A 27,421-nucleotide genomic window follows, 5' to 3' on the forward strand; every position below is an offset into this window, starting at 1 on the left:
TTTTGTTATCGCTCCGTCACCCTCATCTCCAATATTATCTTTGACCTTATGCCAGAAACTTGTGCTACGTATAAAGAAATTATATTGCTAAATTTGATAAATTAACCTCAACTGAACAGTAGTAAATCAGCTTGAATCAATGGGTGATGGGAATATGTATCGTGTGTATTGGTATAAAAACCCATCTCAGTCACTATCATATAGGTGTGGGATCGGGTAGGGATCCGTCTCATAAACCTTGTACCCAATCCTTATCCCGATAAAAATTAGGAGTCTTTTTTTCTCCCAATCCCGATAAAAATTAGGAGTCTTTTTTTCTCCCAATCCCGTATCCGATAAGTGTTGGGATCAGAATGTTCGAGATCCCATAGAGTAGGGATATGATATCCCAAAAAAAAAAAATTTAAATCCCTTAAAAGCTACAGGTTCAATAGGCCAAATAATTAAATATAAGAAAATAACACTGCAACTCAACAAAATGACAAGTACATAGTAGATGTGGGAAGATGGTGGTGCCGAGAAGATGGAAGGTGTTTGTTGAGGATGGAGGCAGAGAAAAGATGTGAAGGAAAAAGGAAACAAATAGGTTTAGATAAAAGAAACGTAAATTTGTTTTAAAAAAATTAAACAATATCAGGAAATGTTTTCTTATAACTTATAACGCGTGATCACGTTTCATTAACAGACATCTTCGATCACGTATTATTAAGAGACATCTTCTGCATGTAGGACAAAAATATTTCAAAAAAACAGAAGATGTTTTCTCACAAGGCGTGAAACCTTGAAGATGGAGTGAAGGACAAGAATGGAGAAAATTTATAAGAACCTAGTCTTCTGCTCTTCTTCGGTCTTCTCTCCGTTTAGTATAAATTTATAAGATTAATAATATTATTTTGGGTCGAGACGGTATTCTCATCGGGAGGAGATTATATGTTCGACCTTTATCCCGAAATTAACATGGACAGGAAAAATCCCAACAATTAGGTCGGGAAAAACCGGGTCGGGAATTTTCGGGGCGGGAATGGATTCGGGTTGTGTCGGGATTTCGGATTTTTTGCCACCCCAACTATCACATGCAAGAACAAACTATGCTGCCGATATTACAAAAATATTGTTTTCCAAGCTTCATCAACATTTTATCGAAACGCATGTCCGTACACGAGAGACAATACCAAAGAGCAAACGGCATATTCGTATAATGATGTTAAGTAGGTCTATGAAATAAATTAGGCCGGTTTACAAAAATGAGTAATTGAAAGGTGTTTTGCTTAATAATTTCTCTTACTAAGCAAAAAGACCGTCCAAAACAAAAACATAATAACATTATCCACAATAAGCTTTAGTCAAATATAACGTACTACGTGTACACAATGATTAAGTGAAACCTAGTGACATTAACCAACACCATATGATTAATTTGATTTTATATACAAGAAATTGATTAAAATAAATATTTATATATATTGTAAATTGCAACTAATATTAATTCAACCGGAAAGCAGTCCGCAGGGGCTTAGGCGGCGGAGGTGGCGGCACATCCACTATGATTTTCTCCAGTCTCGGAGAAGGCAGTGCTATGAATTTGGGAACATTATCCCCAGGCATGACTACAACTGGAAGGCCATTATTTTTTGGCTGCTTCAAATTCTGAAGAACAAAAAATTAAGAGTGTCGGTGTGTGTTTGTAAGTATTTTTCTATTCTATATATAAAGTAATACTTCCCTCAATCTTATAATGGTTGGTTATATATCAGAAGAAGTTCGTCTCGCATAAAATTTAATCTAATTCGCCTCAAAATATTTAAATAATGACACTTGAGATCATGATTTGGGCTAAATAGAAACCACTCAGCATGAAATATGTTTCAGGTAAATGAAATAACTGGATAATTATATGATATACAAAGTCTTACGTCGGACTCGTGTAATTCATAAATAATCCAAATTTTGTTACGGTACATAAGATGATGCATTTCACGTTAGGTAGCATGGGGGGTAAAATTAACTGTATAATTAAATTGTGTGTCCCTGCAATATTAGGACTCTTGAGTGCAAGTTGGAACAATATTTGGACTTTTTTTTCCTGAATTGAGAGAAGGGATTGTGTTACAATTGAGTCTGAACTTTGTCTCAAACTTGAGACCTTGAACTAGATAGTTTAGTTGACCTACAAATGAGAGTAGAATAAGCAAGGAAACGTATATTTGAAATTGTACCATATTTGGTGCTTGAGGTTTGCAACGACCAACATCAAGAGCACCGGCCTCGACACGGGCTGTACGGCGGGGTGTAGCGTTGCGGCGCTTCTCCCAGTGGTAACAAAATGATAATATGCCGCTGAGGCCGAAGATAACCAACAATAATAGGACTGTGCCTAGTGGAAACGCAATCGTAGGCCGTGAACTTGAGCCGTGTGGAAACGGAGGATCTCCGTGATTCAGGCTCTCCATTGATGAATTTCGAAATCTATAATCACTTGATGATATTGGCTACCCTCTCCAGCAAGCAAAGAATATGAGATTATGCGTTCTTTGGAGCTATATTCAAGTAACGTGGACTGGGAAGATATTTTGGTATGAAGTACTATTGCAACTTGGGGAAGGTGAGGAATTTATAAGGTCGAGGAAATTTGTATGCTTTTGTTGAATAGACGACTTTTAAAAAGTTGACTTGATAAAATTAATAATTTACATATATTAAGAATATTTTTTTTAAAATAACTGGTTATCATAATGTTCATGGGGTTTCTAAAATAATAATATATTGAAAAACATTTTTAATTTATAAATAAATAGAGAATATATGAAAAAATGAGTAATATAAATAGTGTATTTTATATTAAAAACATTAATAAGTTTTTTGCATTTTTTTATTTATTAGGACTACGAAGGAATTAACTTCTTTTTTTTCTTGAAATGTGAAAGCAAATTGGTAATTTGACAAATTTTGGCTTTGCCTAGGCTGCTTCCCTTGCGTCTCCACAAGGGAGGAATTTAATGAAGGGCTGAATTTGAAAGTAATAGTGGGGTTGATTAATTTTTTTAATATTTTAGAAATCGTGTGTTTTTTTTTTTTTTTTACAACGGCGGTCACCTTATTTACCAAAATGAATCAGCCACCGTATACTTTAAATTAAAAGGAAAGAAAATGTTCCTTTAATCCTAAACCCAAAAAAAAAAAAAAAAAATACCCCTCCCTTGCAGCCTTCGCTTTTCTAGATATACACATTTATCATTATGTAAAGAGAGCTGCTAAACTTGCTTCTGCGTGAAATCAAACGGGAGTTTTTGAATGAGAGATCGTAGGGCGGGTTCAACTTATGAGTAGGTCTCTTGTGATATGGTCTCACGAATTTTTAGTTATGAGACGGGTCAACCATACCGATATTCACGATAAAAAGTAATATTCTTAGCATAAAAGTAAAACTTTTGCATGAATGACCCAAATAAGATATTCGTATCACAAATACGATCCGTGAGACTGTCTGAGACAAATTTTTTCCTAAACTTATTCTGCATAGTTTGATTTGGTTCTTGAGTCGGAATAACAAAAATATATTATATAAGAATGATAAATTAATGTCGCTCATTTATTATGTTGATTCGATATTGTTAAGTAAAATACGTACATCATTTTTAATTTGTACTAGCGACTTTTTGCACGCAACATGTGATATTTTTTGTTATTTTTAAATTATTGTTTTTTTAATATATTAGAAATGATAAAATCATTTAAAAAATTAAAAGTTTGGATAAAGATTAAAAATATATTTAAGTAGTTTATTTTTTTTGGAAATTAGATATGAAATAACGGTCCAAATGATATGAAGATAACATGATTCAAATCATTTAAATTATTTAATCATTGTAAATTAAGTTTAAACTCTACTTTTATCTTCTACGTACAACACTTTTAGTAAAATGGTTAAATTTAATTTTTTAGATTCCGACAATTTACTTAGGTTTTACCACTATTACATACATATTATATATAATATTTTGATAATATCGATTCTGTCAATAAGATGCTGTTAGATTGTGTTTTCTTTTTAAACATAATAATAATAATAATAATAATAATAATAATAAGAAAAACCCTAAGAAAAGAGTGGCAATGCAATTTCAGAAATGGAACTTGGCTGCCTAAGAATACAACTTTGAAACGTTTTCAAGATTGGCCCAATGCACCTTGTTTGTCTTCTTCGATATAGCTCTACATTTTTAAGAACTAAAATCTCAAAAAAATTGTTTTATTCAGTGAAAACTGACTTAGGCCAAACAATTTACCTATCCAGTTTCACTTTTTCTCGCTTTGCCAGAACCTCAACATCTCCTCACTTGTGTTGCTCATTGGTCATTATCAACTACTAGTGCAATATTGGAATTTTTAAAAAGTTTATTTTGTAGTTTAAATTATAAAAATTGTTCATGTGTATTTGGCAATTTTTGAAATTATCGTTAAAAAATACATTGCGAAATGAAGGGAAAAAAGAAAGAGGTCATGCCATTTTGTGCTCTCCATTTTTTATATACATTATAGATAAAACATTATCGTTTCGTCCCAAAAATTATCTTGAAAATTAATTATATTGATCTATGTACGCCAAAACATAAAGTAATTAGCAGTCAAATATATTTGATATATTGATGAATTTATTGTGCTGATTAAATCAAGATACTTTGTGTTCAATTTAATAAATGATTTCGGATGATGTTTTGGGGGTCACACGCATAATAGATTGATGTTGATAATTTGACCAAACCCCAAGCCATTACGACATTCTTATCACATCGAGTCCGTTTATTGTAAATTCATTAGCTGGCGTGATGGCTACATCGAACTAAAACCACTTTTATTCAACTATTAAATATTTTCTATAGTATTATATTGTTTTTTTTTTTTATATATTCATCAACGATCAATGAATTTGTGCATTAAGAATCCGAATATCTTCCCAAAGATCTTGCTAAGTAACTTCTGAGTTCCATCATTTCGTTGAGGATATTAGAAACGAAGACAGGCAGAAAAGGAGGGGACAGAGGAAAACATGGAGTGGGAATAGCAACTTTTTTTTTTTTTTTTAAAAAAAAGATCTATTTTGGGGAACAATAAAGCCGCAATGGAACTTTGCTTTGCCGGTTGTTGACTACATACAGTTGACCCCCAAGTCACCTATTTTTCTTTTTTGGATTTGGATTAATATTTCTCTTTTTTATATTTATAAATTATATTAAATGCTTTTAAGAAGTATGATCCGAATTATTAGATTTCTCTATACTTGGTTGGAATTATGAGAGAAGAGAATTGGAATCATTTAGAAATTTCAACTTTGTATAAAATCTAGTCATTTTCCAGCAAGTAATAAATTTTAATTTCAAGTAAATTAATATATTAAAATTTGATGATCAAAGTGATTGATTATTCTGATTATATTTCATTCAAAATTTTAAATAACTAAATTCCCATATACGCCAGAACCCATAAAGTTAAAAGAAGCTGTCACCATTTACCACCTGCAAAAATTACACGGGTAATAATTTCTCTCTGACCGACTTCAACGGCCACGATTCCCTCCCTTTAACCAATCTCAGCCGTTAATAAAAAACTACTCCTGTTTCCCATTTTACCCCGGACACAGAGCCTCTAACCACGCTCTTGTTCTTGCTTTATAGCTTTGTTTGCCTTAAAAATTCCCTGTTTCCTGCTCTTAGTGCGGTTACTTCGAACTTCTTAATCTTCGTAATCATTTCTCTGTTATGTTGTTGCTGCGCGCCATTCAATTCTTCAGGTGTGTTATTTTGGTTTCTGCAAATGTAATATCTCTGTTCTCTTGCTTTGATTTATGCTTAACATGTTAAAATATTTCGGGGAAATGTTTATGTTTTGTTCCCTCAATGACCGCTGAAATTGAATTTAGTTGGCTAAAAAATTTATGCTTTTGTGTTTTTGTTTTGTTTTATTTTATTATCCTTGTCAATGTTTTTTTATTCTGTGTGGTTTTCAAATTTACAGTGAAGTACAGATTTCCGTTGTTTGTATTTTTTTTATATCATCAAAAATTCCATGCAAGAACAAAAGAAGAGGTTCTTTTTTTAAAACAAATTCTTCTTTTACCACTTCTTTCTCGATGTATCGATCCGCCTCTTATCCGTGATGTTGCTGAGTTGAAATTTCTCACGTTAGAGGCTGTGTAAACTACCAATTTTTTTGTTTCTTTCGGTTTTAGTGCTCACTTGAACTCATTTGCACAATTTAATCGAGCAGCTTGTTTTTTAGCTGATTATTATTTTTTACATGTAATAAGATTTTCTAATAAACACTATGAGCCAACAGTTGGGAAATCAGGCATATTCAAGTCAGTTAGGAGCATCCTCCCACGGTGTCATGGTAGAATATTTAATTTGCTCTTTTGTTTAGTTTCAAATAAGCATGTCAAATCTTCTAACTTGGAAAGGCCTTGTAAAATTTGTCTACAATGTGACATGAATGTGATACTGTCTTTGATTATCCGAAATGATGATTAGTTGATTTACACTCCTGTTACTAAATGTTCTTTGGATTATGTTAAAGTCACAAACTGGGATTTCGAAATTGAGCTGTTGTTTTTTTTTTTTGGAGTTCTGCAGCTTGGGAACAGTTATTCCCTCACCACTGTCATATTGTTGATGATTTGTGATCGTAGTTTTTAAATCACTATAGTATGTTATCTTGCAAACTTATACAACGCTAAAGTTTCAAGATTGATGTCTTCGGTGTTGCAGGGTGTTGAAGGGCAAAGCCAGTGTAGTACTTCCTGGATGGATTCCTCAGCTTCTTTAGAATATGTTTCTCAGAATGGCTCGCGGTTGAAAGAGCACAATTACTTTGGGCTTTGTGAATTTTCCTTGGTTGACAGCTCTACAGTCTCCTCTATGTCTCAGGAAGATGACAAAAACTTAAATCTGAAAGCCACAGATTTGAAGCTTGGTCTTCCTGGATCACATTCCCCTGGACGTGATTCAGACATTACTCCGATAAGCACCATAAATCTTGATGAGAAGCCATTGTTTCCCTTGGTTCCTTCCATTGACAGAATCCGCTCATCGTCACAGAAGATTGTTGTTTCTGGAAGCAAAAGAGGATTCTCAGACACCGAATCAAAAGATGGCTTGTTTAGTGAAGAAAATTGGATGTTTAATGCAAGAGGATCTGATTCTACACAGGAAAACTTGGCTGATAATTCTGAGATAAATGTTATGCTCTCCAAAAGGCCGTCTGTGTCTCAGTCTTCCATTAAAACAGAAGTACCTGTAAAAACATCAAAATCATGCCATAACAATGTTAATGTATCTAACACCAACATTGCACCCGCTGCTAAGTGAGTACTGAAGTTGATGAGAATAAGTGAGCCAGTATTTTAGATAACTATGGTCAAATGATTTTTTCTTTTTAATATTCTGAGGTTTGCCTCTATTGTTTTATATGTTTTGTTGCAGGACACAGATTGTTGGTTGGCCTCCTATCAGATCTTTTAGGAAGAATTCTCTGACATCAAGATCAAAGAACAACAATGAAGTTGATGGCAAACCAGGTCCTGGTGGTACTTTTGTAAAGGTCTGCTTGGCCGCTGCTCCTTATTTGCGAAAGGTTGATCTTAGAACATATTCCTCCTATGAAGAACTTTCTTTTGCTCTTGAGAAAATGTTCAGCTGTTTTACCATTGGTAAGCTGTTGTTTTTCAATTTATATGTTTCCTTTATGTTTTAGTGTTACATGAGAGTATTCTGGTTTCAGGACAATGTGGACCTCCAGGAGCTCAAAGTAGAGAAATCCTGAGTGAGGGTAAGTTTAGGGATCATCTGTATGGATCTGAATATTTGTTGACGTATGAGGACAAAGATGGTGACTGGATGCTTGTTGGAGATGTCCCATGGGAGTAAGCTTTCTCCCCCACCTGCTTTTATTTGTGAAGTAATTAATTTGCTTTCTGTAATTTTCTTTTTGGTGGGAATTGAGTTAGACAATTGGATGCTTCTATCCCTCGACTGCACAAAATTTGTAAGAATCTTTGACGGAGGAATTACACTTTTGGCATTTAACCTTTCTGAGTTTTTAAACAATCATAAGTAAAAAAAAGTATTAACAACACACTATTATTAAGTTTTTTAAAATCAAGCTAACTGACGATGCCATGTGGAATGGTCACTTCAATAGGTATTGGACACATTGTTTTGGCACTTTTAATTGGATGCCAAGGTTCCAGTTGTTATCCAAGAGGTGAATAGAGACACCCCCTGAGTTATATATTTATTATTTAAAAATTGAAATTCAGTCAAGAGCGTCTGGTGCTGTCTCTTGCATTACAATTGGAGTCTTTGCATCCTGTTAAAGGTGCACCGACACCTGTTGAGTCATTTCTAGTCCGTTTGAACGTAAATCAAAAGGCACCCATGTTTTCTCTCAGTTCTTTATTGGAGTGACACCAGATCCCAAATTTAAAAGGAGTCGTCTCTCGGCGTTGTGTTCATTTGACAAAGAAGAACTTTTAATATTTTGATATTTTCCTTAGTAGAATATATTTGTAAAATCTCTAACCTTTTTCACTGTCGTATCGATTACTTCATACGTTGTACATTACTGTTGGGTTTCCAACGTTCGTCCCCAGTTGTTTCATTTTTTTGGGCTTTTTGTGCTGCTTTTAGGATGTTCATCACTTCATGCAAGAAGCTCAAAATAATGAAAGGCTCTGATGCTATCGGATTAGGTGAGAGATCTTGGTTTATCGTCGTATCCCCTTGTAGTTGTTGTCATTCCTTTGTATTTTCTGTAGCGCTGATAGATTATAAATAAAAAGGGTAAGATCTCGCATTCCTGAGAACTCTTCTGCAGGCTCCAGTAAAATGGTTTGTTCATATTTCTTTATACACTAGAGTACAATTGGTTCACATTATTGATGCTTGTCGATTTGCATTAGACAATTGAGAATTACAGTCTACGAAGTCTTGATCAATAACTTGTCAAATTGTTTAAACTTTATGTGGGCTCTAATGTTTCGTGATTCAAGATCGTAGACTTCACATTTTATTTCGTTTGCTGCTTCACAGCTCCCGGGGCCGTGGGAAAATGTGAATCCCCAAACTAGCTCTGGCCTCGCTCGAGTCAGTAGTGGAATGTTCCAGAGGTTAAACCCAAAAAAAACCGTTAAAGCTTCAGAGATTAACTGGTCTGAATTACTTCCATTGCTTCGTGTTCCTCGATTGCATTGAGAATTTTCCAACTCCACGATATATCTAGTGTTTTCGAATTTCCCGTTGTGTTATATTCTCGTTTGAATCAATATTTGTTGGATTTTTAATTTCTTGTACCGCTGTCACGATCATTTTGTTGATCTAAAATTGTGGATTGCCTCGTCGTTTTTTCATTCTTATGATTCACATTCGAATATCATTTCGTTTAATGTGAGAAATGTGCTGCACGTTATTGAACTGCTCGTTTCCTCGTGAAGTTGAACAATATTATTTCGTTACGTCTTGTTTGCAATAAAATTAATAACCAGTGAATTTTGACATTCAAGTATTCGGGCATGTGTCACCATTCTTAAATTAAATAATTTATCCTCTGACTGTGATACGGGAAAGCTTATATTTTCTTCTCCATCGCCAAATCTGAATCTGATTTCAAATCCAGAGTTGTCGATCCATTTATTGAAAGAGATTCCTTTGACTTTATGCCATCTGGGTGCCACGATTTAAGACAGTAGATGTTTAATATGTAGCTGCTGTATTTAGAAAGCGGGGACAATTTTATAATTTTTTCTCCAAACTAAACTCGAAGAAATGAACTTAAATAAGTAGCAAAAATGATTTTAATCTGAGGAAGAGGATATATTTTTTTTTCCATATTTTTACTAATCAAAATTTTACCCCAACTTTAGATGGTCTATAGTTGAAATTTTAATTAAAAGTGCTTCCTGTTGACTAATTTGGCATTTAATCATTTTTCGGATTTATTGCAATGCGTGATTATCAAACCAACCCCATTTCGAATAATTGAATACAATATATGTGACGAGAGAGTTTCCCTTTTACCTTGGATTTCTGCGGAGTTGGTGTTCCGTGAATTCAGTTAAGTAAATTTTTAGTGGGATTAAGTAGAATCAATCCCTTATCTCAGTTATCTTAAAAGAACATATCTTTGACGAAATATGGAAAGATAAGGTTTGACTTTACAGCATGATTTTCTCCACGTTAGAATTCAAAGAAGGAATGGTAAAATAATGTTCCGATATCTACAGATTGATTCAGATCTGAACGCGAAATTAGAAATGCTTGCATGGCGAAATTTTGATTGCTATGGACACTCAAGTAGTTAAGTTCCATTATAAGAAATCAAGAGTTTAATGATCAATAGATTGATTACGATAAACGCGAATACTATCGTTCCAGAATTCGGTAAGCTTGAAGATGTCGTCTCGAATATATATTGTTGAATTAGGCTTTATATATCAGTGGCGGAGCCAGAAATATGGCTCTGTACGGGCTAGAATTTTAAACTCTAGAATTTTTTAATATTTTAAATTGATTTATCCGGGCTAATATCATATTATTCCAAAAGTATACAAAATTTACATATAAAAAAAATTTGGGCCACCTGGGTATGTACCTCCGCCTCTGGTATATATGGATTTGGATAATCATCTTACTGAGATAAATTTCGGGGTGAAATTAGGTTAAAATCCAATAATCTCAACATGAAATCAAAGCTCAACATCATGTTATGTGTTATTCTGCCTTTTCGAGCCACCTGTTAACGTCTTATAAACTTTACGCTCCACTTATTCATTCCGAAACTATTAGATGTCTCACATCGACTAGATTGAGTTCTTGGGAGTTGTGTATATGAACTTAAACAATCATCTATTTTGATCTAATTTTTGGGATGAAGTTATAATCAAGTTCATAATCTTTAACACATTAACACATAATAATATAAGGTGTAGACAATCATAGGTATCAATTATCATCAGTGACTTTAAAATTCTTCGTCCTAAGCATATTGATTTCAAGAAAATTCAGTGCATCTTCTTGAAGACTCTCGTAAGTCTTAAATATGTATTATAGTAACGGCTAGCCCACCAGTTCTTCACCCTTGCTACCAGACAAACTGTCTCAACATATATACGTGCCTTGAGCTGCTCAAACAACCATTATTGCAGATCAATAAAACCTTTCATTTTCTTTGTGTTTTTTTCGTGCTGAATGTGAAATTTGGGCCTTTTTCGACGCCAAGTATCAGGTACAATGATAGATTCGAAATTTTGGTCGGATGTGTCATTTATCGAGTTAGTCACCATGTGAAATCTATTATGTATTGAATTTAGGAAACCACCAATTTGATTGAAAATTAATTATGAACTAACTGATCACTAGGCCGAGTAATATTAATTCAAATAATTAGACTATTAATCATAAGATTAGTCAAATTAATAATCAGATTCTCCAACTCCAATAATGTCCATTGTCGTTCATGCCATATTTTTTTAATACATTTTTAAAAAACATTTCGGCTGATGAAATCATTTTGTAGGTTATACTTAATAAGTAGTAGAAGTAATTATAGCTTTTATATTTTACTAAAAGTAACGATGAAGCAATAGGATCTGCTGATTGAATTTCATTATATTTAAATTTGAGTAGTAAAACGTTAGAGCTTTCTTTGCTCTTTGAAATTCGAAAAATACAAGAATGGCTTGCTCTTGGACATAATAAGTTTGATCAATAATGTATAAACTCTATAGAGTAGGTCGCTCGTGAGACGGTCTCGCGAATCTTTATCTGTGAGATGGGTCAATCCTACCGATATTCTCAATATAAAAAATAATATTTTTTCATAGATGACATAAATAAGATATCCGTCTCACAAAATACGATCTGTGAAACCGTCTCACACGTATTTTTAACAACTATCTATCAGTAATTACACGAATTATGATAAATAGGATCGCATTTATTTGTCTTAAATGAAACCATATGGTCCGCTGTACTCAATGTACATAGTACAATGTGCGGTTCCTAGACTAAATCTCAATCATCAACAAGTCGCGTATGTATGCATGTATGTATGGTATGAATTTCAGCTGGAAGATGATAATATTTGGAAAAATGTGTGGTGCAAATTGTACTTGCCTTATTTCTTCCTAGTCTGAATAGATAAAAACGGTAGCTTTTGTGGTGGTTAAAAGATTTACCGTCCCTAGTGAATACTTCCTCGGTACTCACGACGTCGTTCTGACTAGCATTTAGTGCTCTGATCCCCTGCATCCATTCCCATATGCTCCGCACCCCATACCCAATCACGTGCATTCATTATTAAATTTCATTTCAAAAACACAATTAAACCGCGAGAAGATAGACACTATATATATATATATATATATATATACACACACATTTATTTGTTCGCAAGAAGTCAAAATTATTTGAATTTGACGTTCCTTTCTAGGGGGATTTATTTGACAAAATAAAATCAACCCATTTGCATCGATAATAGACCCACTTTTTTAAAAAAAAATTCATAAAAGAAAAGGTGATGCAAAGAAGAGAAATGAAAATTGGAATAGTTGTAGGGTGAAACGGTAGTTTAAATAATTGATCAATTATATGGTACTAATGACCCTTTTTACTGTTTTACCAAGCGATGGGACTCGGTTGCCCGTACGCATTAAAATTCCAAAAGAGGACAGCGTAGGGCAGGACAGACTAGATTAGTTTAGGGTTGCAGAGGGGGTCATTTTCGGAATTCCCGAGGACTGACGAAATTAACAGAAAGGTCACGGCGTTAAGGACCGGACGGCGGAGAACGTGAGTGAACACGTACACTTTGTGTTAGTGGTCAAATCAAGAGAACAGAAGAAGCGTGCTGCTCTGTGTTGTTTTGTTCCTTTCTGATCAAATTTATTTGGTTTTTCTTATTATTTGAAATTAGTTATGTCTAATATAAATAATAATTAAAAAAAATTTATGTATATTTTTAAAAATTTGTCCTTTGCAAGAACTGTTTGTAATGACAGAAATTAATTGAATCTTCATATTTTTTAAGACAGAATTTAATGTGGTATTTGCAGACAATACATGGGGAAGATGAGCTATACGTAGTCTGGAACTGGCACACGATGGAGACTAATAAGGGGTGGAAGATTCCGAAATATTATTATTCACGACCATTTTACTCTCTGATTTTGTTTTTTATATATTAGTTATGGATTCAAATGTAGTCTATAAATTGTTTACCAATCATACGCGATTTTCAATTATTACTTTTTAAAATATAGATATTATTTATTTCATCTGTTAATATTTAAAAAATCGTGACATATCAAATAAATAAAAATTGTTTTACAATTTTTTTTTTTACAAATTTGTCATTAGATCACGTTGGACTCTCGCATATTAATATGAATTGACATCATAAATAGATGATAAAAAAAACTAAAATTTTGTATCATTAAAAAAAACACACACTTCAAAAGAAAAATACATATTATTTAGAGAAGGTATGAGTATATATACATTTAAATAAAAATGGGTTCAAGGGGAGATGTACCAAAAAGTCACATTTATGAAGTACTGTGGGGTGCACCTACCTAGTGTGGGAATGCACCTAACCCTGCTCACTTTTTATTTTATAATTATATGGTATGATTTATAGGTATAATAATAATTATTAGCAGATATTCATTGATTGATAAGATTATTTATTGTTAAAACAAATAATAAAATATTAATTGGTACAGCTGTAAAATTATTGGTCATCATGATGGTTCTAATCATATTACTCTGCCAACGCATCCCATTAATACGCTAATCAAAAGTCAATACTCGTACAAACCCATCCCAATTATTAGCTAAACTTCCTGTGTATTTTTACGGCTTGTCTTGTCTCCAAGTGATTGGGTTAAAATCTTGATTGCTATTTATCATAATAAATAAGTTTTTTTTTACTTTTATTTTATTAAAAGCTTTAGGATCTTGAATTGATCAACTGTGATACGATGTTATGAATTTTTTTTATTTGCAAGACGAATCGATTATGTTCATATTTACAATAAAAAATAATATTTTTGATATAAAACATAATATTTTTTATGAACGATTTAAATAAAATATTAATCTCACAAAATTGACATATGTTCCACATAAAGTTTTGCGAAGAATCTTATATGAATTGAAGAGTATGTATCATATGAATTGTCTGTCAGATTTATATTAATGAGATACCTATTCATATAATAGAAATTAATATTTTGTAGATAATAAATTTTTTTTTCAAATAATTATATATTATACAATATTTTTTCAACTACATGTTTTTTAAAAAAATTAGATAAGAATACATTTAAACTGCTAAAATTTATGTGAAAACAATAATTTATGGCTAATTTATTTAGCATTATAGGTCGAACATACAACCTCTAACACTGTCAGAAAACCACGTGAATTGGGCAAAGATATAAAAAAATAAAAAAAAACTGGATTTAATCACAAAAATGAAATAGAATGAGATCCGAAAAATTCAGAAAAAGGGTTTCCAAAAAGAAGTAAAAAGTTGGGGACAGCGAAGGTTAAGGCGAAAGGAGGATCAAAGGTTGCGATTTTAAGGCTTACTTTGTATGTCTGGTGCCCCCGTTGACGTCAAACTTTTTTTAACCTTCGTTCGCCTGTCACTTTTTAAATTATTACTCAAAACCCACCTTACATAATATGCCTTTCCTAGGGAAAAAAAATGTTATATTCAAATAAGAAAGTAAACTTCATAAAAAAAGAAGAAGTAAAAGTCAGCAACTCAGCTTATTTATATCACAATTATTTGTCTTTATATAATTTTTTGATTTTGCGATGTAGATTTTTTACATGGATTCACATGGTCGACATGGATAATTTAATAAAATCCAAAGCCACTTTCTTAACAACAGGTGATAAAATAACATGTTTAGGTGAGTGCATGGGATTTCACAATTATTAAAAGTGGTAAAATAAACTGCAACATATTATTTTTCATAAAAATACCAAAAACAAATGGCCAAACTAATTGACTTGAAAGCTTAAAAATTGCAAATCCCGATATAATGGAAAACCAAATGATGCATATTTTGGAAAAAGGAACCGCGGATTCCTACATATGATTAAATAGATTTCAAATAAATAAATGAAGAAAAGAGGCACTTCGTGTATTCAGATCATATATATATATATATTTATACATATACATATAATGTTATTTTGGAGCTTTTGCTGTTATCATTTTGGGTTCGAGTCAAATTATGCCTGAAATTCTGAAAGAGAAGTTAGAGATATATATATATATAATAATAATAATAATAATAAATAAAAGAGTGGATTTGTTTTTCTTTTTGTTCCCATCTCATCTCTGTTAGGTCTCTGTTTCTTCTTCACTCTTCCCCTTTGTCTTCTCTGTTACCAAATCCACTTTTAGCTCTCCTCCATCGTCTTCTTCCTCAACTTTTCCAACAAAAAATCCAAAATCCCAGTTCAAATCAGAGGTAGGTATTAGATTGTGAAAATACTACAAGATTTCAGGAAGTCGAAACCTTTACTCCTTTTGGTAAATTGACACAATGGTTTTGGGATGGAGAAGAGCATTTTGCACCTCGATTCCAAAAGATAGAGAAAGGGATTCTCCGATTATCAAAGAGAAATCTGAAACCAATCCAAGTCCGACAATTGGCTCAAGATTTGGTGGGTTCTTCTCGAATCCTTCGACCCCTCGGATGCAGTCTCAGCCAGTGTTTAGCCCCACTCTCCGGTGTCGAACCACCGTGAATACACCTTCGGCACGGCCGAATGCTGCGGTTCAGCCGAGTTCTGCTCCGCAAAGTCCGAAACTCCGTTGCAAAACGAGAATTGCTCCAAGATTCTTCACTCGTTCCACACCTTCTTCTCCTCGCTCCCCCAACACTTTTTCTCTGCTCAAATCAAGCCTCCGACTATCTAAGGTAGATAATTTTTTATTGAATTATTTATATATTATTCATGATAAGAGATTTTAAAGTTGAAGAATCTTTCTTTAGTTGTTTGCACATATTAGCTCCTCATAATTTAGTAATGATTCTGTTTTTTATGTTTTCTTGTCATTGTACTTTTTGCAGAGTAGGTGCGAAATTTGCTTGGAGTCACTGAAGACCGGTCAGGGAACCGCCATATTCACGGCAGAGTGCCGCCACAGCTTCCATTTCCCGTGCATCGCCGCCCAAGTAAGGAAGCAGTGTTCGCTTATATGCCCGGTTTGCAATTCCACGTGGAAGGAAATTCATCTCTCGCCATCGACTCCCTCCCCAACTCAAAATCGCGCCCAAGATTTTGAACAGAAGAGAGATGTAAAAAAACCAATCTTGAAGGTCTACAACGATGACGAGCCATTGTCATCTCCAACATCTGGTGCAAGATTTAACCCGATACCGGAATCCGATGAATACGAGGATGTAAATGACGACTTCCCTGGTTTTTTCGCTGCGAATAATGTGGTTTTGAAGGAAGTGAAAATGCAGAAAGTGGAGTTTGGTCTGCTGTCTGAAACGGCCGTGGTGTCTGTTGGTAAAAGCAGTGAAACTTATGCAGTTGTTTTGAAAATTAGAGCTCCGGAGGCGAGTACGAAGCACGCCCGCAGAGCTCCTATTGATTTGGTGACCGTGGTGAATGTTGGCAGGAGTATGAATTTAGAAAAGATTCATTTGATGAAGAAAGCAATGAGAACGGTGGTTTCTTCCCTCACCGCCGCAGACCGCTTCTCAATCGTCGCATTCTCCTCAACTTCAAAGCGTTTATTGCCTCTACGGAGAATGACAACCGCCGGAAAGAAGTCTGCGCGTCGAATAATCGACGCTATCATCCCCTTGGACGACAGCGCCACGAGCGCTATGGATTCGCTTAAAAAGGCTGCAAAAGTCATGGAGGACCGTCGGGAGAAAAACCCGGCCGCTGCCTTCGTGTTATTTTCAGACGGCCACCGTGGTGGCTCCGCCGTGTCACACACACTATTCTCAGAAATCCCACTACATTCCGTGAACCTAAGCGTGAGTATTAATGAGCTGCCGGATGAAACTCTCGCAAAATGTATTACAAACTCACTAAGCATCGTCATCCAAGATTTAAAATTTCAGCTGGGTTTCACGCCCGATTCGGCTCCCAGCGAGATCTCGGCGATTTACTCCTCGCACGGAGGTCAACCCATTTTTATCGGATCCGGGCCAAGCTGGTGTATAATGGGTGACTTGTGTTCCAACGAAGAGAGAGAAGTGTTGATCGAATTGAAAGTCCAATCTCCATTCGCCGTAGGGGCCACCGTGGCCCACCGGCGATTGTCCGTCCGATGCCAGTACAAAGACCCGTCCACTCAAGAGCTGATGATACACGACAAGGAAGGAGCAATTCTAATCCCGTGTCCACGCGTGATCGGGTCCTCATTCAGTCGCGAATCCCAACGTCTGAGATGCCTCTTTGTCACCACTCGCGCCTTAGCCGAGAGTAGGAGAATGACCGATAGGAACGACATTGCCGGAGCTTACCACATGTTAGCTTCAGCCCGGGCTCTCATTCTGCAATCGGGTTCGGGTGAGGAATTTGTTCGCGGGTTGGAATCTGAGCTAGCGGATTTGAGTTGGAGGAGACAGGATCAGGCGCTGCAAAGAAGGAACAACCTTAACCACAGCCACGAAAGGGAAGCTGAGCCGCTTACGCCCACTTCCGCCTGGAGAGCTGCGGAACGGCTAGCCAAATTAGCAATCATGAAGAAATCGCTAAATAGAGTTAGCGACTTACATGGATTTGAAAATGCGAGATTTTAGTTCTTTCCAAACATTGCATGTATAAATTAAAAATTAAATATATATTTATGAATAATAAGTAGGAAAAAAGTTGTGCCGTCGTGGTGTGGCAATAGTAAGACGTGAGTGGTGGTAGACTATTTGGCGCTTTCTTCATATAATAGCCCCAGAGAGTATGATTGATGGAAGCACTGAGTATGGGGTAGCGGGTGGCGATGCGGGCTCTTTAGCTTTTTGTATTTATTTTTCTCTGTTTTTTATTAAATTATTATTCATCTAATTTTTACTAGTGTTGTTTGTATCTTTATTTATTTTATATATACCAATAAAATATGCACATATGTTGCATGTGTTATAATTATTTTTAATTTGATCAAATAATACTAAACAATTAACACAAAATTATTTTCAATTTAGAAGAGTTGTTCGATTTAAAAAAGAAGTTTTGTTTAGATTTTTTTTTACATAAAATATAATGTGACTTGAGGAGGTTTTTAGTAGGGTAAGAAGGGTAATTATATAATTAAATATTTTGATATCCTCTAAGGTAGTTAAGGATCTCATACTTATATATATATATATATTAGTTGGTTTTTTTGGAATGGACCTGGTGAAGTAAATAGGAATGACCAATAACTAATTTGTTTCCTTGATCTATTTAATTTCTTTTTCACATCATGTTTTTTTCTAATTAATGAGATTGAATTTAGAAATTTGGATGTATAAGGGAATTTCAAATTATTAGGTAGGAGAGTCTAATTGAAATTGAAACAAAAATATTATATATTCTTTAAGAATACAAGATATTTAAAAAGCCTAATTCCAATTTTGAGAAAAATTGATATAATGAATTTGAAATATGTATTTTCTCGAATCATTCAGTCCAAAATGCAACCTAAGGTATTATCATCGTCTTGTAGAGTAGGTCTCTTGTGAGACGCTCTCACGAACCTTTATCTGCGAGATAGGTCAACCCTACCGATATTCACAATAAAAAGTAATACTCTTAACATAAAAAGTGATACTTTTTCATGGATAACCCAAATAAGATATATATCTCACAAAATACGACCCGATAGACCGTCTTACACAAGTTTTTGCCATCTTATATCATTGGTGCTTATTCATTTTCACACATGAGGCCCACAAAAAAATAGAAAAACTCAAATATAAAATGTAGATTGTTTGTAAACACACTTAGAGCAATACCATAATAATGTGTAGAACTCAACAATTCTTCCAATAGTTTCCCATTGTTTGCGTTAACTAATTTTTAGTGCAAAAGGTAAAAAGAACACATCGAATGAGTTTTTATTTATCATTAATTTTTTTTTTAAATGGTATGCGAATTCTAATATGACGACATCATACACCTAAATCACTATTTCAAACACAAGAAACAAGTAGACCTCGTCATGTTTCGGGTGGGGGTCGAACCAAGATCGTGGTTAATGAGCAGGTTAGCCTGGTCAATGAGTTTGGCCAGAGCTATGACCATAACCGAACTTAGATTGTTGATTACGATTTTAGCATTTCAAAACCGTCAAGATGACGGGTCGACCCTCGAGTTTGCATTATTATTATTTAAAAATATATGGCCAGTCGGCTATATGAATACTCTGATTCCAGTCAGGAACTTAATAAATTATTTTTTTATTTTAGTGATGCAGATAATAACACTTTCTACATATTGTGATGGTGATCGAAAAAAACACAAGCATATCTAATTTTGTCTGTAATGAAAAAAATAATTATAAATTGCCCTGTTTCAACGATTTTAGTTGAGCAAACTTGTAGATGAGATGACATATATTAGATGAGAAATATTATAATTAAGATCGGAAAATTTGGAGCTCCATCAATGCTTGCTCAATATTTGGTTAAAAGCCATTACCCAAACATGAGATATTAAAAGTGATGAAGTAGACAAAAAATAAAAACCTGAGAAAACATCCAGAACGACGAGAGAAAATATGAGTTATTGAACAATGTCACTCATAAATGTAAATAAAAAAAAACATATAGATAACTTATATAGTTATACTATTTAGTCATAATTACGTAAATGTACTCCATTTTTTATTTATTATTTTTAAAATTTTGAAATATTTATTAACAAATAATAAATGTTTGAAAAACATGGATCGAACTGTACCGATAGTTGATAAAATTTTGACCTGATCCGCGAGGTTCACAACCCAAATAGTAACTGTTTAAGGTCGGGATCTATCTGATCCTAATCTACCAGGTAGGGGTGGGCGTTTTTTCGAGTATCGGGTATCTGATCCGACCCGATCGGGTTTTTTTTTTTTTAAGAATAACAAGGTTCGTCGGGTACCCGATATCTGAAAACAATTTTCGAGTATTTTACCGATACCCGATCGGATACCCAAAATTTTTTAAAAAAATTTATGGGTCTATCCGTCTATTTATTTAAAAAATACATGAATTTTTTTGTGGCTAGTCATAACCAGATATAATGACAAATGACTAATCATAAAATGGGATAATGACATGATCTTTTGTGAAATGTGAACAATACATGTGTTTTTAATTTACTAGTCATAATATGATATAATGACTAGGCATAACTCGATATAATGACGTGATTTTTTATAAAATGTGATATATATATATATATATATATAAAACAAATAAAATAAAAATTAAATTTTTTTTCCGGGTACCTGACCCGATCATGTCAGTTGCCCGATCATTTCAGGTACCCGACATGATCGGGTTGTAAAATTTACTATCCGACTTTTTGGGTACCCGAAATTTCAGATACCAGAACCCGAAAACCTTACCCGATCCCACCCCTACTATCAGGACTTATTCAACCCGGTGAAAGCAGTGGCGGAGCCAGAAATATGGTTTTGTCTGGGCTAAAATTTTAAACTCTACAATCTTTTAATATATTAAATTGACCTATCCGGGCTAATATCATATTATTCCAAAATTATACAAAATTTATATATAAATTTTTCAAAAAAAAATTGGGTCACCCGAGCTAAAGCTCGGGTATACAAGAGTGTGACTCCGCCCGTGGGTGAAAGGGATACTGTTTTTCATGCTTTGACAAAATTATCTTTTTTTATATATTTCCTAAACTATTACAATGTGAAAGTGGACGAGACCATTCAGCGAGACCACTTAAAGCCGAGACCCCGTCTCACCTTTTTTTTACTTTCAATGACAAGAATTTGAATTGAAGTAGGCAGTGAAATGATGGTGACATGATGAAATCGGGCCTACACTCAAAAGGACAAGACGTTTGTTTGAACGAGGGACCCTTTTTCTTACGGAATATAGGGGCCTTGATTTGGAAATTACAAGAGACATTTTTTCACCAACTATTGCCTCCCAATCGTACACTCGTCACATCTAAACAAAATCTCACTTCTCATTAACTTCATCTTCCACCAAAAAATACACAATCGTACCTATTTATTATAATGATCACATTGTTGCTGATCGTATATGCAATGTGGTATTAGGTATCTTTCCATATTTTTTTTGTTAAGTGTTAATTCTTTGATTAGTAAATAAATATATATAGTCGAATCATGATCTGTCATAATATACTAGAGTATTTTTCTTTTTTATTTTAGTGGTCTAGGGAACGGGTCCAAAACTTAGATGTAGCCGACAAATATTTGAATTGTATATTATATATGACATGTGAAGATAATACCTATTACGTCCATTGCACCAATGCCACCGTCAGGTTTTAGTCATAACCTAAATTTTTATTACTAATTGTAAAAATATGCTTGTGCAATACTTATTTTTTAAAGATTACATGCTGAATTCTGAAAGCAGAGGTTAATTTTTGCAATTTTATTAAAAAAAATCTATATTAAATTTAAATTTTCTTTCAGATAGTGTGTACCAGTATGTCTCCTCTCCATTTGCATCAGCGTGAATAAAAGAGGGTATCACTATATATCATGCTTACTCGCACGATTTTCAATTTTTTTTGGATTCCTGAAATTACGCACCTCAAAAGCTATAAGGAGGGAGAGTGGGAGTTGGTGAAGAACCAAATTTCTTTCCAATTTTAATCTGTCTTAGATAAAGAATAAGACTCAAAAAGTAGAATATATTACGGGTCAATGGTGGATATATTAAACGCAGATGACACCGACTTTTCCATTACATGTACAAAACCCAACCCAATATCTAACAATATAGACGTGCGCGCGCGCACATACAAAAAATAATTGTCGTCCAAAACACATTTATTTTTCATGTAAATCAATGTTTTTTTAGTTGTTTGAATTAGAAAATCAACACACACACACACACACACACACACACAGATATATATATATATAGCAAGGAAGATACCTCATATTTCCTTGCACACCATCCGTATAAAATTGTTTCTAACTAGATGCGTAGATCAAGCCTACAGTTTTGTTGTACCAAGTTTCATTTAAGCGTGTCTATGTCATCTTATATGATATTTTGGTTGAATACTAAAAATACTGACGTCTCTTTATCTCTTTTGTAACCAAAAAAATTCATGCATAATTTTTATATTAAAAAAAAACCCGTATAGTTCCCCGAAACACACGGCTATATCACACACTGATTCAACTCGCCTCACCCCCGGCTTCCTCATTTTTATGATCCACGCCTATCTTAGAAGGCATCATTCAATTTAAATAATAAAAAATATTCTACATTTCATGGACACATCCTTGCGGTCATCCCATAATCAACAATTTATTCGAATAGTAAATGTTGGGAAATTCTTGCAAAAAATTTAGTCGGTGTTGAAGTAATTAGCAAATTTATTTGGTAAAGTTGCTAGTAAAATGGTAAAGAAAGAGACCAAAGCTATTGTTGTGGATGGCTTTACACCTCTTTGATCACACCACGAGTAAGTGGAAAGAAATACAAATAATAGATTGAAATAAAATGAGTGTGCCACAAACATAAAGGAATACAGCTATTAAGCATGATTTAAGTAAAGAAAATCAATGAGATTCAAATTCAAAACACACGATAATCACAAAGAAAGATAACCGCAAATAACACCAAGAAGTTTGGAATTAAGATTTGAATAAAGGTCATCAAACAACAGACGATCATCAAGTTGCACAACAACTAAGCAGAAATATAATCATGATAAACCTACTCTGAATAACACTAAGTTCATAATTACGTGAATATAGTTCATCCGAGAAGCAAACATGTTTGTTTTTTATATGTAATGACCATGAGTTTGGAAGATCGTGTAAATAAGCAAATTAAGGATCTTGAACAATCATTACACGCTATTTAACATTATCAGAGATGCAACTGCCTACACTGACCTGCTTCGACTTCGGCGGGGCAATAAGGACATTTAAAAGGCCTTGTGCTGTTATTTTTCGACAACTTGGTGATAGATTGTTTGCATAGTACATGTCCACATGACAACAGCATAGGAGGATTCTCTTCACTTGCTTGATCTCGACTCACTGGGCATACGAATATCGAATGATACTGAAACTCTCTATCCAAATCAAGAGGTACCGGTAACTGTTTCATAGACTGCCATTCCTGCTTCTTGCCGGTCATCACGTTCATAAGCTTCAGAAGGGTAGGCAGCCCCTGAGCACCAGCTGCAATTGTCACTCCCAATGGACTCTCATTTGATTGTCCCATGAGATGACAAAACTGTTCTGTGATTTTCTCAGCTAGTTTTTCCCAGTGTATGGAGGAAAGTAGTTCAGCGTACGGTGATGAATTGAGCCTTTCAGCCCACAATAAACAAGCCATGAGCTTTTGGATTTCAGCCATATGATTGGATGCAAAAGGGGTCAAAAAGGCTCTAGCATACTTTAAAGCCTCATCTCTGCCCCTTTTCTGCAAGATTTCCACGAACTGAAGGCGATAAAGTTTAAATTCTATATCAGATCCATTTTGTTGAAGGAGCTCGTGATTATTTGTCGCCCATTTCAGAGCAGGCTCCAGATTCCGATATTTCATGGCCTCCAGTAATTGATACATTTCTAGAAAAGGAGATTTCTTCGCAGCAGCATCAGATTCCATTGACTCATTTACGAATAAATCACCAATATCAAATTGGCCCTCTTGATAGAAGTGGCTGGCGATAATTTGATTAACAGTGTGGAAATCAAAATCAACATCACGATAAGCCTTTGAGATGTCAGGATTGAAGGACTTCTCAAGAAGCTTGGGATACTTGCTCAAAGCAATATTCAGTTCTTTTTGTGTGCCTTCCAAATGGCTGAGTGAACCTCTTTCTTTTAACCTCGTTTTTAATTCATCGAGGACTGACTTATGGTCAGTTGGAGTTGTAGAATCCTGAGCCGATTGTATTCTAGATAAAGCATGTTCTATTTCTTGTCCGATCTGTTCAATTATTTCTTGAGATTTTGAAAATGACAGTTTCTGTTTCTTCGTAACACGATCAAAAGCATCTTTTATGGGATTCAATTCCATTTCTGAGGATTCAAGTACTAAGAGTAACAACCGATGCTTTAAATTTGATTGACACCTACAAGAAAAATGGATGAATCGGCAGATAACAAAAGAAGTCGTGGAAATATTGACAACAACAAAACACGGAGATTGCCTCCTGGATTGCCTGGAGATGGGACGAGAAGGTGACACCAAACAGGATAAATAGAACTACTGGAAGATGTGCAAATGATAAAACAACATAGCAGCTCGTTTGAATTGTGAAGCCTAGGCGAGTGACTACACCACAAATATTAATCATCTTATTGAAGGGAAATGCCGCAGCAACTTAAGAGTAAGCCACTACATGTCATGATCATCAAACACTACGAACATAAAATTCCTAACTCGTGTATAGTTTCTGAGAGTCTAGTTTCAGGAAACTTCATTATTCATACAAGGAGTCATACAGGTGGATGGAGATTCGGAAAATTCAACTATATAACATCAACTGTTAACTCTAGGAAAAGTAAATGTTCGCTCATGTTCTCAGTCATGAACGAAAATTACTTCTCTTAGAAAGGTACTGAAATTGACAAGCTTGGTTTTGGAAAAGCAATAAGGCATTCAAATGGCATCATTCCAAATTGAGACACCCACCACATAACAGCAACCGTGTCTTCTTTAAATTAGTTAGCTCGACAACATGCTACAACATACTAATGACTAAATGTCACACAAATTCTCTTACTTCGTGATCATAAATACTAGTGAGTTTTGAAAAGGGGACAGTCCCAGAGTATAATTGTTACATAGCTCGAAAATAAGCCTTTAGTTTGCAATTCAGAACTTTAACTTGAATTTGGCATTTTCAAAGACGTCTATCTATACATAGGCACTTGCATATTCACTAGTCTAAATAGGAACATTTTCAATAAACAATAGGCTTGCTTTTGGGGAAATCATACATAATGAGCTCAAATCGCTCTTACCGAATCTAGAATTAATTGGAAGAAAAAAGACTGAGTCATCTAAAAAGGATAATTCTCCATAAAAAAAATGATTCAACGTCATCGGGGAAACCTCGTCCAATTCATCAAAACATTCTGAGCCTACGCTCAGATAGATTCGATGCAAAAGCAACAACGATGTAGAAAGCAAAGCAACAAATGAGCAAAGATTATCCAACATAAACCCAACGGAGAATCATAAATAGCTATTTTTTAGTAATATTATAGTAAACAGTGGTTTAAATTTCAGAGCTTATGATAATCGTAAATGAACTCAAATCATAAAAAAAAAAAATCAATTATTCAACACATGCCATTGAAGACTAAGCTACGACGAATCATCAATTTAAATTAACCAACCAAAAAAAGCACAATCAATAAAAAAATAAATTAGTGAAATAGACAAAAAAAATGTACAGATGGAAAGATTAATTACTTAAAAATGATGCAAATAATTGAATAAATTTCGCAAATTGCGAAGCCGATAGGAGGAGTAATCTCACCGGAATGCAGAAGCGTGCGGAGACACTTGCGATGATTTTTAATGGAGGGGCAGTTAGGGAAATATTTTGGCAATAATTAAATGGTGAGAAGAGATTCTTTTTCGGATTTCGCATTCAAATTGGAAACTGTCTAGTTATTGGCATTGCTACCCCTGTATTTGATTGTCCAATGAATTGGTCCCTCACCAAAGCACGCCAGGCCCATTTCTAGAAAAATATGGCCCAATAGACTCCAATAATGACACGTGTAATATAAGGCGTCGAGCTTATCACTTTTATTTATTTTTTGTAAAAATCGCAGTTTTTTAAATTTGTATTATATTTTTATTATGAGATTGTTAGTAATCTGTAATAAAATTGACGAGCTAAATTAATATTTAAAATATGAAACACGATATTTAAGATGTTTTTTTTGGTTGGGGGCATGATTTTATCTCACATTCTTCTTTTCTGCTCCCACGGATTGAATTGGGCTGGGCCGGAAGCTATGATTTTTTATATGATAAAATACGAAGAATTATAAATTTCCGAGCAGTTTTATTGCACAATTTGATTTTATAAAAGTACATGGAACTCGTGAATGGGCCTGTCAACCAGCCATTTAAGAGTACATGTTCAAGAAGGCACAATTTGTAGATATGATAACAATAGAGTGAAACATCATAGAAGAAAATATGATTATATGATAATTATGTTATAAATAATTGATATGGAATTTGAAATAATTATTTCAATCGAAACTTTGAAAAGAATTTTTGAGTGACTTTTTTTTTTACAATAATAAAAAAGGTTAAAGATTATGAATCCACCCTCGCTCCAACTCCGCTACAAAACCTATCTTAAAGGCGGATAATTGTTCAAGTCATATATGCAACTCACAAGAACTTAATTCAACCGATGTGAGACATCTAATACACACATCCACGTCGTCCAAAAATGAACAATTGGAGTGTGAAGCTTACAAAATATTAAAGGATGATTCATAAAGACAATCCAACATATAGCGAGATTCTTATACCATTGCTCCCTTGTAATTCAGTTTTTCAATAAGTTCCCAATTTATTGCAACTTAAAACACAGTAGAACATTAAACGAACAACACTTAATAATGGACACTTGTCAAGGAAAACACTTTATGACATATTATCCCAATAGCAAACCGCTCTAAGCATGACATGTTCTGTTTTTTTCTGCAAGTGACGACCTTTTTATTCTTCTATTAGTGTGCATCATCGTAATGAGTGAAAAAAACATTGAATATAAACAAAAATAAAATTATGTGAATTTTAATAACAATGTAGATTCTAGCGCAGTAGTAGAGGAAGAAATATAAATTCAAATTCAAAGTCCATTGAAAATGTGAAAAAAGCAATCCCATTTGATATTGAGTTGGTATAGATAGCATAGAGCCGCTAATAAATAAAAAAGTACATACAAGAAAGTGAAGTAGACTCCACGAAGCTTGGAAATTGGGAGATAGGCTTGGCTTTCCAAATTAAAGCTCAATAATCCCCATTTATTGTTTGAAGGCAATAGCCGCACCAGAACGGCCCTCCCCCAAATCGGACAAATCTCAGCCATCCCTCTTCCACCCCATTTCGACTTCCCTATCTCATTCTCATGCCCCATTCCCCACTTTAATTTTATTAATCATAACTTCCCACTTATTTCGT

At 34.2% G+C, this 27,421-nt stretch overlaps 4 protein-coding genes across 7 annotated transcripts; 2 read left to right on the top strand and 2 right to left on the bottom strand.

Moving 5' to 3' along the window:
• Positions 1-1,231: 1,231 nt before the first annotated feature.
• Positions 1,232-2,608, bottom strand: LOC142544783 (uncharacterized protein At5g65660-like). Its single transcript, XM_075651820.1, has 2 exons — positions 2,217-2,608; positions 1,232-1,647 (listed from the first exon to the last, which is right to left on the bottom strand). Exons 1-2 carry the CDS (start codon positions 2,448-2,450, stop codon positions 1,483-1,485), a joined length of 399 nt encoding a protein of 132 aa, XP_075507935.1. The 5' UTR covers positions 2,451-2,608; the 3' UTR covers positions 1,232-1,482.
• Positions 2,609-5,638: 3,030 nt separating this feature from the next.
• Positions 5,639-9,395, top strand: LOC142546622 (auxin-responsive protein IAA9-like). Of its 3 annotated transcripts, none has more exons than XM_075654439.1 (6): positions 5,639-5,788; positions 6,762-7,357; positions 7,476-7,702; positions 7,774-7,915; positions 8,682-8,743; positions 9,084-9,395. In XM_075654439.1, exons 2-6 carry the CDS (start codon positions 6,798-6,800, stop codon positions 9,119-9,121), a joined length of 1,029 nt encoding a protein of 342 aa, XP_075510554.1. In that variant the 5' UTR covers positions 5,639-5,788; positions 6,762-6,797; the 3' UTR covers positions 9,122-9,395. The 3 variants fall into 3 exon arrangements, with proteins under 3 accessions (XP_075510554.1, XP_075510553.1, XP_075510551.1); XM_075654436.1 differs by lacking the exon at positions 5,639-5,788 and adding an exon at positions 6,058-6,387; XM_075654438.1 differs by lacking the exons at positions 5,639-5,788; positions 8,682-8,743 and adding an exon at positions 6,055-6,387.
• A 5,976-nt stretch (positions 9,396-15,371) lies between these two features.
• LOC142546623 (E3 ubiquitin-protein ligase WAV3-like) lies at positions 15,372-18,093 on the top strand. Its single transcript, XM_075654440.1, has 2 exons — positions 15,372-15,991; positions 16,145-18,093. Exons 1-2 carry the CDS (start codon positions 15,614-15,616, stop codon positions 17,837-17,839), a joined length of 2,073 nt encoding a protein of 690 aa, XP_075510555.1. The 5' UTR covers positions 15,372-15,613; the 3' UTR covers positions 17,840-18,093.
• A 4,778-nt stretch (positions 18,094-22,871) lies between these two features.
• On the bottom strand, positions 22,872-25,877 carry LOC142546624 (protein RMD5 homolog). Of its 2 annotated transcripts, none has more exons than XM_075654442.1 (2): positions 25,749-25,877; positions 22,872-24,332 (listed from the first exon to the last, which is right to left on the bottom strand). In XM_075654442.1, the coding sequence occupies exon 2, from the start codon at positions 24,275-24,277 to the stop codon at positions 23,117-23,119; it is 1,161 nt and encodes a 386-aa protein (XP_075510557.1). In that variant the 5' UTR covers positions 24,278-24,332; positions 25,749-25,877; the 3' UTR covers positions 22,872-23,116. The 2 variants fall into 2 exon arrangements, with proteins under 2 accessions (XP_075510557.1, XP_075510556.1); XM_075654441.1 differs by having other exon boundaries at positions 25,682-25,851.
• Positions 25,878-27,421: the final 1,544 nt, after the last annotated feature.

The sequence above is a fragment of the Primulina tabacum genome, chromosome 5 (assembly GCF_025594145.1).
Source record: "Primulina tabacum isolate GXHZ01 chromosome 5, ASM2559414v2, whole genome shotgun sequence".
Lineage (NCBI taxonomy): Eukaryota > Viridiplantae > Streptophyta > Magnoliopsida > Lamiales > Gesneriaceae > Primulina > Primulina tabacum.